General features: G+C 39.7%; 1 protein-coding gene across 4 annotated transcripts in view; it reads left to right on the top strand.

The window, feature by feature from the left end:
* The window catches only part of PDZRN4 (PDZ domain containing ring finger 4), a gene marked incomplete at its 5' end in the record, with an annotated part of 372119 nt that overhangs the window by 301799 nt on the left and 57301 nt on the right, over nt 1–13019 (top strand). For all 4 annotated transcript variants that reach the window (XM_080662757.1, XM_080662756.1, XM_080662755.1 and 1 more), the window contains one exon: nt 2879–2981. In XM_080662757.1, coding sequence (XP_080518883.1) covers nt 2879–2981 — 103 coding nt within the window. The remainder of the gene's footprint in view (nt 1–2878; nt 2982–13019) is intronic.

Here is a 13019-nt window from a genome sequence, read left to right as displayed (position 1 = left end):
GTCTCTTTAGACTGCATTTTCATTGCCTACGGATCCATTCTCCACTTAGTAAAACACAGGTCTAGTCATGCCACTTCCCCACCCTTTAGTGGCTTTGGTAAGTCTGTTTCAGTGGGTCACACGTGTACCTTAGAATCACCAGGGAGCATGGAAAAGAAATACCAATTCATTGCCCAAGTCCCACCTCAGGCCAGTTAATAAGAATTTTGTAAAATGAGGCCCAAGCATTGGAATACTTCAAAAACCTCCCTAGGGCCGTGGTCGGCAAACTGTGGCTTGCGAGCCACATGCGGCTCTTTGGCCCCTTGAGTGTGGCTCTTCCACAAAATACCACGGCCTGGGCGAGTCTATTTTGAAGAAGTTGCATTAGAAGAAGTTTAAGTTTAAATAATTTGGCTCTCAAATAGAAATTTCAATCATTGTACTGTTGATATTTGGCTCTATTGACTAATGAGTTTGCCGACCACTGCCCTAGGGCATTGTAATGGGAAGCTGTATTTTGGAAACTACTCTTTGAAACCTCCAGTTCCAGGAGAGTAGAGGCTCTGTTTGTCTTGTTTAGGAATTTATTAATTCATCCATTACTTATTAAATAGCCACTTATGTCAGTCAGTGGGAGTTGGTGCTGGGCATAAAACTGGGAACAAAAATAAAGTCACTGTCTCCTGGAGCTCATAGTCTAGAGCAGTGGTCGGCAAACTGCGGCTCGCGAGCCACATGCGGCTCACGAGCCGCAGTTTGCCGCTCTGTTGACTAATGAATTTGCCGACCACTGGTCTAGAGGGTAAGATAAACAATACCCAAGCACACAAATATTTAATACTCATTAGCATAGCCTGATACAGAATAGCCATTCAATCAATACTTTCTTGAATGAATAATAATAGCTTACATTTATTAGCTTTCCTAACGTATTTTAGGTAATATTCCAAGTGTTTTACATTGATTAACTCATTTAGTCCTCACAAACCTTTGGAAGGGGTGTATTATATTATTACCATATCCATGTCACAGATGTTGAGTTGGCCAAGGTCACATAGCAAAGAAATGACAGGGCCAGGCTTCTGAGCCAAAGAGGTCTGATGGCTTCTTTAACCAGTGCTGCTCTTCCTAAGTCCCACAGGTCTTATCTTAGAGGCAACTCTTCTAGCAAACTTCCTAGGGCTGCAGTAGGTACATCCCCATCATGTGCTTTCAAGGCGTCTGTATTTTCCCCTTATTTATCACACTATTAAAATTCCCACTTTGCTGCTTTACCCAATTCATAAGGCAAGAGTTGGATTTTGTGCACCAACCTATTCCCAGCAGTTGGCATAGGGCCTGGCATCTGGTAGACATGCAGTAAATGTTTATTGAATGAAAAAGATGTTCCTCCTGGCAGGGCGCCCTTCTTACTAACCAAAGGACAAGGGCAACACAGCAGATGCCCCAAATAGCAAGTTTGACCTTTTACCAGCCCAAATAGGCTTTCCAGAGCCAGTCCAGATTAAACAAGGAGGCTTTACCTGTTAGACCCGCAGGCAAGGTGCTTTTATTATTTGGGCCCACGTTCCTTAACGCTGTATGGAGCTGACAGTAGTGAGAAGAGGCTGGTGGAATTTTTACACTGTGTGAAGATACAAAGATGGTCCTGTCTCCCTTGTCAACTAATGATGAGAGAACTAATTTATACTACTAACTCCAATATTTCAAGAACGCCCACACTGCCAGGACTTAGAGGTCTCTCCTGCAGTGAAATTGGTCTATTGCAAGTAGACTTCTTCATTGACTTTTAGAAATAGAGATGACCGCCCTAGCCAGTGTTGCTCAGTGGATAGAACATCAGCTGCGGGCTGAAGGGTCCTGGGTTTGGTTCCCATCAAGGGCACATGCCTGGGTTGCAGGCTTGATTTCCCAGTAGGGGATGTGCAGGAGGCAGCCGATCAATGATTCTCTTTCATCATTGATGTTTCTATCTCTCTCTCCCTCTCCCTTCCTCTCTGAAATCAATAAAAATATATATGTTTAAAAAAAATATTTACAAATAGAGATGACCTCATGCCTTTGCTGTTGAACTTTGCTTAGCCTTTATATGGTATAATATATATTCTCTATCATAGCATATAATTGGAAAGCACTTCTATCAATTCTTTAAAACTACTCAAAAGTTAAGGGATATATAAAAGTCATGGACAGTGTCTTGGATCTCCCTTATTTCCTTTACTTAATCAGCTCTGTCTGTCCCCAGGAATTTTCCACAGGGATTATGGAACCCTGTGGCTTATATATGCCCTATGTACAAGGCTTTCGAAAGGTATCACCGTGAATGTCATGAATATTTGTACACTTGCCCTTTTTCAAAGAGGAGGAAATGTGGGTTATGAGAGAGAATGAGGAAGAAGGTCTTAAGGAATAGTATTATGAAAAACGCAATCTGAAAAATGTGTGCTTTGAAAACAGAAGTCAAAAAAACAGCTTTGGGCTCTGTATTATGAAATCGTTAGCATTTTGTTACAAAAATACCCCTTTTGGGGTACACTGCTATTGCAAATGCCGCACACCCATGTGTGGAGCGAGTCCCATTTAGTGGAATGGTAGCAGGGCCAGAGAGTGGTAATAAAGCACCATGGCCTGTCACAGAGCTCACATCAGCCTTCACGGAATACAGCTCTGACCAGGGGCCCTTATCTCAGAATTCTTTCAGAAAATCAAATTGATGGACTTCATGTAGGTGGAGAAAGAAAAGCAATGGTTATCCTGAGCTGTAGTTCATGTAAAGGCTAGATCAGTGTGGGTCTCATTGCAAAGCTGAGAAAACGAAAGTGAAATTCTAAATCAGTTTTAATCTCAAAAACAACCCTTTTGATCCATTCCTATCATCTTGCTACATTCCCCATAGCTGCCATTCTCTTCACCCGATGGAGCATGAATTTTATGAGGACAATGAGTATCTCTCCAGCTTGCCTGCTGATGCAGACAGAACAGAGGACTTTGAATATGAGGTAAGATCATTTTCACACCACTTCACATTTCTTCATAAAGTTACGGTTGAGGCGTTTTGCATAAAAAAGAAAAAAATTAATGTATTGCTGTGTGAAATGTTTTGTCTAGTACATACCTATGATAAGGTTTTATAAATATTTTTAATATTAGCTATTTGACTCTAGTATTATAAGTATATGCGGAAACATTTTTATAATGTAAGCTTAAAGATAATTTGCTCACATTTCTTGTTGCTCTTGATAAATAGTATTATGGCAGCCACATTTTTTTCTTCTTTCCATAATAGATGAGAATTTCCAAGTACAGTTTGGAAAAGAAATTGTATTAAAAACCAAGATGGTACTTACTATTTTTATTCACTGTATTGTATTTTAATTTTAATTGATAAACTAAATTTTATTATATTAATCCCCCTTCACAAATTAAATATTCACTTTATTTGTGACCCAAGTTTGTACTCCAAAGAACAGTTCCACCAACTTTCTAGAAAGAGAGATGCCTTCAAGCCCTTTGTTATTGAACTGTGTTTAGCCTTCACAGGGTGTACCTTCGAGGGTCTGTACTGTGATATGTACCACTTCCGAAAGCCCATCTGTTAATTATTTAAGAGCTTTCACAAAAGTTAAAGGATTTATCCTAATATTGCCTCTGCTCCCACCGTCTGTAAATCTTGGAAAGGTTTCAGCCTCCTCTGACATTTGGAAATAAAATAGATTGAGGAGGTAAAGAAGGTTTGGTAAACAGGCAGAGAGCCCATGATTACCTGCCCTTTTAATGCAGTAGATGATGTCATACAAGTTCAGCAAAATGTTCTTTTCCATTTTACAACCAGGAAATCCTGAAATCTCTTCCCTTAGGAGGATGTAAAATCAAATAAAGTCGATTCAGCGAAGCTCACCTAAAGCAAATAGACGTTTATTTGAAATCTTCCCCCTGCAAAAGTCATTTCGGGGGATTACAGAAATCAGTATTGCTTTTCAGCCAGCATCTAGAAGTGTGTGCAGTGATGCCTCGTATCTGAGTAGACAGTTTTGTTGTTGTTATTGTTCACAATAATTTTTATCCCCTCCTCTCCGTTAACTTGATTGTAAAATTTTATTTTATGAATCCACTCAAGCCCTGGTATGCACTGAAATATCTATTAAGATTTGTCTACTTATGCAAAATGAATTATAAAATTGAGTCACTTATCCCAATAATTTAAGATTAAACAATGTTTTTCTTTCAGTTAATGAATACTTTGAGTTTGGGAACTAGAATTACCTTCAGCTTTTCATTTAACTTGTGCCTTAAAGTTTTATTAAAATAAATCTGTGAGCTGGAGGAAGGCTTGGGAGAGAGACTTGCTTAGGCCAGCAGGTTAACAGTAAAAAGTAAATAAATAAATAAATAAATAAATAAATAAATAAATAAATACTTTCAATTAATTAGCATATCATTGAATATTACATTACATACAGATTTTGTTTCATTTCTATAGGGCTGCTGTAAGTGAAACACATCCTCATTGTTCTTGTTTATCCTCACCAGAGAACATGTTTATTGATTTTAAAGAGAGAGGAATAAGAGTGAGAGAGAAAGAGAGAGAGAGACCTTAGATGTGAGTGAGAAACATCAGTTGCCCCCCATATGCTCTCCGACCCGGGGATCAAACCTGCAAACTTTTGGGGTACTATACGAAGCTCCAACCAACTGAGCCACCGGCCAGGGCACATCCTCTTTTCTGAGTGATATGAATCACTAATAGATGCAGCATCAGTGTGATGACAGTGGTAAATGCGCAGACAAGTCCTCTGTAGCCTGTAATCTCAACTAATCAACGGCATTTCAGTCATTAATTTGCTGTCAGCTGTGATTCCTTTGCCAAACGCACCTTTCTGAGTGATTGAAATAAAGACTGTTTTTGTGAAATTTAAATAAGAAAGAAGTTATTGTGACAGGCTTCAATCATGAGAGAGGATGCATTTGAGAACATCATGCCTGGTTCATGGTGGGGATGTAGACATGGGGATAATTTACCAAATTGGGGAGAATAATGTTTCTACCTAGTGCTTCCCAGCCTGTTACAGTTATGTGGCAGAGTTGCACATGCCATCCCTCACAGCTGCATCAGATGAGACTGTGGAATCTAGTCAGTCCACTGCTGTCGCCAGAGCTGACTGTGGCCACCACATTAAAGGGGGAGATTTAGAAATGCTAATCCGTCTTTATGCGCAGAAAAAAAAAAAAAGCTAATTAATTTAAATTAATTAGCATATCATTGAATATTACATTACATACAGACTGTGCTTCTGTGACCAGCAGAGATGACCCTGGCTCCTCCAGGAGCTCTGTCCCAACCCAGCAGCGCCAGGGACGCACTGGATGATCACCTTCAGAAGGACCGGCTTTGGGCCACTTAAAGAACATTACAGGGAACTGAGGTCTGACAGCCAAATAAAGGACTTCATCTCAGAAAGAGATACCCATTCCTCCTTAGCCTAGACATGAATTCTTCAATCTGCTCTCATTCATTGGTACCATAAGTAATTAATGAGCACATAAAGATGCCAGATTCTGATTGAAGTTTGGGATTGATGAAGCCCCTGCCCTAGTGGAGCTTAACCTTCAGGGGAGAGAGATAGACAATAATCAAATAAGTGACAACGTAGTATGTTAGGTGGTGCTAGGTGCTAACGGAGAACAGCAAGCATGGGTACCTGAGAAGGAAATGCATGGTGTTGAGATGGGGTGTTGCTATCTTATTCAGGAGGTCTAGGAAGGCCTCTCTCCTATGAGTCCTAAATGCAGTAGGAGAGCTAGCCATGGGGATATCTGAAGAGGGGCTTTCCAGATAGAGGGAAGTAAAAGGACATGAAGCAGGAGTGTGCTTGGTAGGAGGGGGAGTCAGAGTGAGTAGGGGCCTATCTTGAGGAGCCTGTGGATTTACTACGAGATGTAAACGTGCTGGAGAAGAAAGATCAGGGCCGTGTTGTGAAGCCTTAGCCCAGGGATGGGAAATGTCTGGTCCACAGGCCATAGAAGGCCCACGGAATCATTTGGTCTGGCCCTGCCAAGGCATTAGGAGTGAGTTAATTAAATGTTGGACCAAATAGAGCTAGATAATTTTTATTTATTTATTTTTTTTTATAATTACATTTAAGTAGGAATACCTTTTGAAAGTAATAGATTTATTAATATGCATCATCAAGTCTTTTCAGATTTGTTTTCTTTTTTTATTTTCTTTTTTTAATTTCTTTATTGATTAAGGTATCACATATTTGTCCTCATTCCCCCATTCCCATCCCAAACCCCTCCCCATTCATGCCCCCAACCCCCTGTTGTCCGTGACCACTGGTTAGGCTTATATGCATGCACACAAGTCCTTTGGTTGATCTCTCCCCCTTACCCCCACCATCCCCTACCTTCCCTCTGAGGTTTGACAGTCTGATCGATGCTTCCCTGTCTCCGGGTCTGTTTTTGTTCATCAGTTTATGTTGTTCATTATTTCTCCCAGATGAGTGAGATCATGTAACACTAGAAATACACTTATAAGAACCGAAAATGAGACAAGCAATAATGGTTATGCTGAGAGGCAAATGAATCAGTCTGTAGTAAGTTTCTTTCTGGGCCAGAAGTTCTTTTGAGCCCCAATTTCAATGTCAAACAGTTCCTTATGTGTACATGTCAGCAATGATATTTCAGTTCTGGATGGTGGACAAATGGTGGTAATGCAGGTCCGACCCTCTCTGGTTTGGTCCTGGGCAACCTGCAGCGACGCACAGCTGCTGACTGCTAGTATGGCAAGGCGTCATCAGCGTCTTCCATCTCTGGACTGTTTCTCTTCTGTCTTCATGGCTGGAGCAGTCCTGTCAATTTCTCTCTGTTGCAGGAATCCACATGGTCTTGGAGTTGTTTTCTGAAAATATACAAACATATTCTCGACCAAAAGTTAATAAAGGAATCTTTTCTATAAATTTGACTTGGGATCCTTTTTCATTTTTTGCCCAAACGATTTTCCTTTGGCTTGTTTTGACACCATGTGTATTTTTCATGGGTGTCTTGCTGTTAGCATTACAAATGAAAGTATTTTCTAAAGTAAAAATTTTCTAGATGTAATTTACTTACAGGATATTTTTCCTTACATGATATTCTTCTACTATCCCCCCTTTTTTGATTTAAATATTAGGAGGCTTTTGGAAATTTTATAATATAGTCTTGATAGCTTTACATTTTTAATTTTTTTGCACTAAAATATGACTGCTTTAGGTTCATTACATGTTATGCAATTTTACCATGAGATGAACTACCAATAAAAATTTTAGTTAACTCTTTAGGAACAGCTTTTTGTCCAGTACCATAAATTTTTCTAGAATATTCACTTATTTCAATTAGTCAATTTAAATTAGTCTGAAAACTTGACTACTATTTTACTGTCAGATTTAATACTCTAACAACAATCTTATTGTACCCTATAAATATTAGTGGAAAGGATTATTTGCCTTCTTGAGTAGGCCCTGAGCATTCCTGGTGCTAGGCTGGATTTGGATATCAAAAACCCACTTCCCCACACCATGGGTACAAGACAACTCAAACAAGTCTTGTTGTAGTGAGAGGGCAGCTGCTGTCGGCCAAGTCCCTGTCTGTTACCTGGGTCCCGATATGAGCTGGCATGAGAAGCGAAGCAGCCATGGGGGCAGAAGACCTCCCTCAGAAGGTTCAGGCCCCTGCAAAGTTGGGGGGGTGAGAGTTTCTGCCCCACCTCTGTTGACCCCCAAGTTCTCTGCTGATGGCCCCTCTGCGACTGTGCCTGTCTTAGGTTGTTCCTTCCCTGAGGAATCTTACCTGTCTCTGGCTAACCAGTCATCCTCCGGGGCCAAGCAGGGTGATGTGAGGTTCATTTCTGTCTCCTTGGTAGCCTATGCCCCCGTGGCCTCCATGCCCAGCACCTGCCTTGGGATCCCCTCGCCTGCTGGTGGGGCCCCAGCACTGATCACATATCTTGGGGAACCCAGGTTTCTTCTCCATGGAGGGCCCAGCTCACCCCACTGGGCGAGAGACAGATCCATGGTACCAGCCACCACGAGGCTTCAAGCTCAGCATGAACAGAAAGCTCAGGCAACAGCTTTGGGCAATTGGATTGTGAGAAGAGGGTCCCTCTTAGCCAAAAGGGCAAGAGGGGCCAATATAGAATGCTCAGGTGCTTTCCCAGGGGGCCCTCTACATAGTGGAAGGGATTAAATCCTTTCGTGTCCTTTTTAAATTGCTGCCAGACATTCCAAGAATTAGTTTGTAAGTTTGTTTGGGATAATTGTACATTATGCTGTTGTAATTCTAAAATATCAAGAGATGTGATATTACCTTTGTCTCCAAGCACCATAAAGATGATTTTTTATTGATTCCCAAGGGTGCGAGGTACTATTATAGGCAATGGGGGTAACACAAATCTGGGAAAAATTATAATGACATTGTAGAATAATATCATGTAAGGATATTCTTTGCTCTAGGCCATGGCAATTCCATTTCAAACTGGCTGTCAATTTCTTTTTGTATAGACAAGGTCTTAGTTATATTTTCTGCACCTCTCCCAGGAGCAAGTAGTGATAGTCCCTTCCTTTGGTGTCCACACAAGCCAGAAACCTCTCTTTAATTTTACACACAAAGGAGCAGTGGTTTGATTTTGTGTCATACAAAAGGGAAGCTGGGTGGCGACCCCTCAGTAATTATACTTCCCTGCCCCACCCATGGCCCTCCTGGATGACCAAAGTGTTTGGTATTATTGGTGACTACATTAGGCGGGGGATCAGCCCACATAAGGGCTCTTACCCAAGAAGGGTCAGGAACATAAGTCCAAAATACTTCCCCATTTGCCCCAGGTAATATTACCGTACAGCTGATGACTGCTAGCATGGCAAGAAAGACATTCTCAGGCGTTCTTGGGGTTCTGGTTACCTCACAATTTCTTTTTTATTTTTATCTTTTTAAATTATTTTTATTATTATTATTTTTTACATATGTGTCCTTATTCCCCCATTACCCCGCACCCCCCACTCATGCCCCACCCCCCTGTTGTCTGTGTCCATTGATTAGGCTCATATGCATGTGCACAAGTCCCTTGGTTGATCTCCCCCCCTTACTCACACCGACCCCCTCCTTCCCTGAGGTTTGAGGTTCTGATTGACGTTTCTCAGTCTCTGGATCTGTTCTTGTTGATCAGTCTATGCCGTTTATTATATTCCACAAATGAGTGAGATCATGTGATATTTATCTTTCTCTGCCCGGCTTATTTCACTTAGCATAATGCTCTCCATCTCCATCCATGTTGTTTCAAATGGTAGGAACTCCTTCTTTTTGACCGCAGTGTAGTATTCCATTGTGTAGATGTACCACAGTTTTTTAATCCACTCATCTGCTGATGGGCATTTAGACTGTTTCCAAATCTTAGCTATGGTGAATTGTGCTGCTATGAACATAGGGGTGTATATATCCTTTCTGATTGGTGTTTCTAGTTTCTTGGGATATATTCCTAGAAGTGGGATCACTGGGTCAAATGGGAGTTCCATTTTTAGCTTTTTGAGGAAACTCTATACTGTTCTCCACACTGGCTGCACCAGTCTGCATTCCCATCAGCAGTGCAAAAGAGTTCCTTTTTCTCCGCATCCTTGCCAACACTTGTCATTTGTTGATTTGTTGATGATAGCCATTCTGACAGGTGTAAGATGGTACCGCATTGTTGTTTTGATTTGCATCTCTCTGATGTTTAGTGACTTTGAGCATGTTTTCATATGTCTCTTGGCCTTCCTTCTGTCTTCTTTTGAAAAGTGTCTATTTAGATCAGCTGCCCATGTTTTGATTGGGTTGTTTATCTTCTTTTTGTTAAATTGTATGAATTCTCTGTAAATGGTGGAGATTAAACGCTTATTGTTGATATCATTGGCAAATGTGTTCTCCCATGCAGTGGGCTTTCTTGTTGTTTTGTTGAAGGTATCCTTTGCTGTGCAAAAGCTTTTTATTTTGATGTAGTCCCATTTGTTTATTTTCTCTTTAGTTTCCATTGCCCTAGGAGCAGTATCAGTGATGAAGTTCCTTTGGCATATGTCTGAGATTTTGCGCCTGTGGATTCCTCTAGTGTTTTTATGGTTTCCCTTCTTCTGTCGAAGTCCTTTATCCATTTTGAGTTTATTTTTGGGTATGGTGTAAGTTGGTGATCTAGTTTCATTTTTTTGCATGTATATGTCCAATTTTCCCAACACCATTTGTTGAAGAGACTGTCTTGACTCCATTGTATGTTAATGCCTCCTTTTTCAAATATTAATTGGGCATAGTGGTTTGGGTCAATTTCTGGGTTCTCTGTTCTATTCCATTGATCTATATGTCTGTTCTTGTGCCAGTACCAGGCTGTTTTAAGAACAGTGGCTTTGTAATACAGCTTGATATCTGGTATTGAGATCCCACCTACTTTGTTCTTCTTTCTCAGGATTGCTGCAGCTATTGGGGGTCTTTTTTTAATTCCAGATGAATTTTTTGAAGGTTCGTTCTAGGTCTGTGAAATATGCCATTGGTATTTTAATGGGAAGTGCATTGAATTTATAGATTGCTTTGGGTAGTATGGACATTTTGATGATGTTGATTCTACCAATTCATGAACATGGTATGTTCTTCCATCTGTTTACATCTTCCTCTATCTCTTTTTTCAGTGTCCTGTAGTTTTCCCCGTATAGGTCTTTTACCTCCTTAGTTAAGTTTATTCCTAGGTATCTTAATTTTTTTGATGCAGTGGTAAATGGGATTGCTTTTTTAGTCTCTCTTTCTGTGAGTTCATTATTGGTGTATAGAAATGCCATAGATTTCTTTGCGTTAATTTTGTATCCTGCTACAATGCCGAATTCATTTACTAAGTCTAATAATTTTTTGGTGGAGTCTTTAGGGTTTTCTATGTACAGTATCATGTCATCTGTGAATAAGGACAGTTTTACTTATTTTTTTCCAATTTGGATGCCTTTTATTTCTTCTTCTTGTCTGATTGCAATGGCTAGTACTTCCAGCACTACGTTGAATAGGAGTGGTAAGAGTGGGCATCCCTGTCTTGTTCCTGTTCTTAGGGGAAATGGTTTTAGTTTTTGCCCATTGAGTACAATGTTGGCTGTAGGTTTGTCATATATGGCTTTTATTATGTTGAGGTATGATCCTTCTATTCCCACCTTGCTGAGAGTTTTTATCAAGAAAGGGTGTTGGATTTTGTCAAATGCTTTTTCTGCATCAGTTGATATGACTATATGATTTTTATCTATCAATTTGTTTATGTGATATATCACGTTTATTGATTTGCAAATATTGTACCATCCTTGCATCCCCAGGATAAATCCTACTTGGTCATGGTGTGTGATCTTTCTGATGTACTGCTGGATTCGATTTGCTAGAATTTTGTTGAGGATTTTAGCATCTATGTTCATGAGGGATATTGGCCTGTAATTCTCTTTCATTGTGTTGTCTTTATCTGGTTTTGGTATTAGGGTGATGCTGGCTTCATAGAAGGAGCTTGGAAGTGTTCCTTCCTCTTGAATTTTCTGGAATAGTCTGAGGAGGATAGGTTTTAGTTCTTCCTTGAATGTTTGGTAAAACTCCTCTATGAAGCCATCTGGCCCCGGGCTTTTGTTTGCTGGAAGCTTTTTGATGACTGCTTCAATTTCTTCCATAGTTATCAGCCTATTGAGATTTTTGGAATTTTCCTGAGTAAGTTTTGGAAGGGTGTATTTTTCTAGGAATGTGTCCATTTCCTCCAGGTTGTCTAGTTTGTTGGAATAGAGTTATTCATAGTATTTTTAAACAATCCTTTGTATTTCTGTGGGGTCTGTTGTTATTTCACCTCTTTCATTTCTGATTTTGTTTATTTGGGTCCTCTCTCTTTGCTTCTTGGTGAGCCTGGCTAGAGGTTCATCAATCTTGTTTATCTTTTCAAAGAACCAGCTCTTGGTTTTGTTGATCTTTTGTATTGTTGTGTTTTTTGTTTTTTGTTTTTTGTTTTGGTCTCTGTGTCATTCATTTCTGCTCTGATCTTTATTATTTCCTTCCTTCTGCTCACTGTGGGCTTTTCTTGTTGCTCTCTTTCTAATTCTTTGAATTGTTGAGTTAGATGATTTATTACCATTTTTTCTTGTTTTTTGAGGTAGTCCCTCTCAAGACTGCTTTCATTGTGTCCCATAGGATTTGCAATGTTGTGTTTTTATTGTCATTAGTCTCCAGGATGTTTTTAATTTCTTCTTTGATCTCATTGATAACCCAATCATTGTTTGGTAGCATGCTATTCAGATTCCAAGTGTTTGAATTTTTTGGAATGTTTTTATTGTAGTTTATTTCTAATATTATGCCATTGTGGTCTGAGAAAATGCTTGATATGATTTCAATCTTTTTAATTTGGGGAGAGTTTGTTTGTGACCCAATATATGGTCTATTTTTGAAAATATCCCATGTGCACTTGAGTATATTCCGTGGCTTTGGGGTGAAATGCTCTGAAGATGTCAATTGGGTCCATCTGATCTAGTGTGTCATTTAGAATAGCTGTTTCATTGCTGATTTTTTTGTCTAGAGGATTTATCCAGTGATGTCACATGGTGTATTAAAGTCTCCTACTATAATTGTATTGTTGTCCATCTATCCCTTGATATCTTCCAGGAGATTTTTTATGTATTTTGGTGCTCCTGCATTGGGTGCATATATGTTTACCAGAGTTATATCTTCTTGTTGAATTGCTCCCTTTAGTATTATGAAGTGGCCTTCCTTATCTCTTATTATGGTCTTTACTTTGAGGTCTATTTTATCAGATATAAGTATCACAACCCCAGCTTTTTTCTCATTTCCATTTGCCTGAAAAATGTTTTTCCATCCCTTCGCTCTCAGTTTGTGTGAATCCTTTGCTCTGAGGTGGGTCTCTTGTAGACAGCAAATATATGGGTCATGTTTTCTTATCCATTCAGCTATCCTATGTCTTTTGATTGGTGCATTTAATCCATTTATGTTTAATGTTATTATTGACAAGTACATGTTTATTGTCATATTTT

The sequence above is a fragment of the Plecotus auritus genome (assembly GCF_963455305.1).
Source record: "Plecotus auritus genome assembly, chromosome: 3".
Classification (NCBI taxonomy): Eukaryota; Metazoa; Chordata; class Mammalia; order Chiroptera; family Vespertilionidae; genus Plecotus; species Plecotus auritus.
This window is presented reverse-complemented; position numbering and strand designations above follow the sequence as displayed.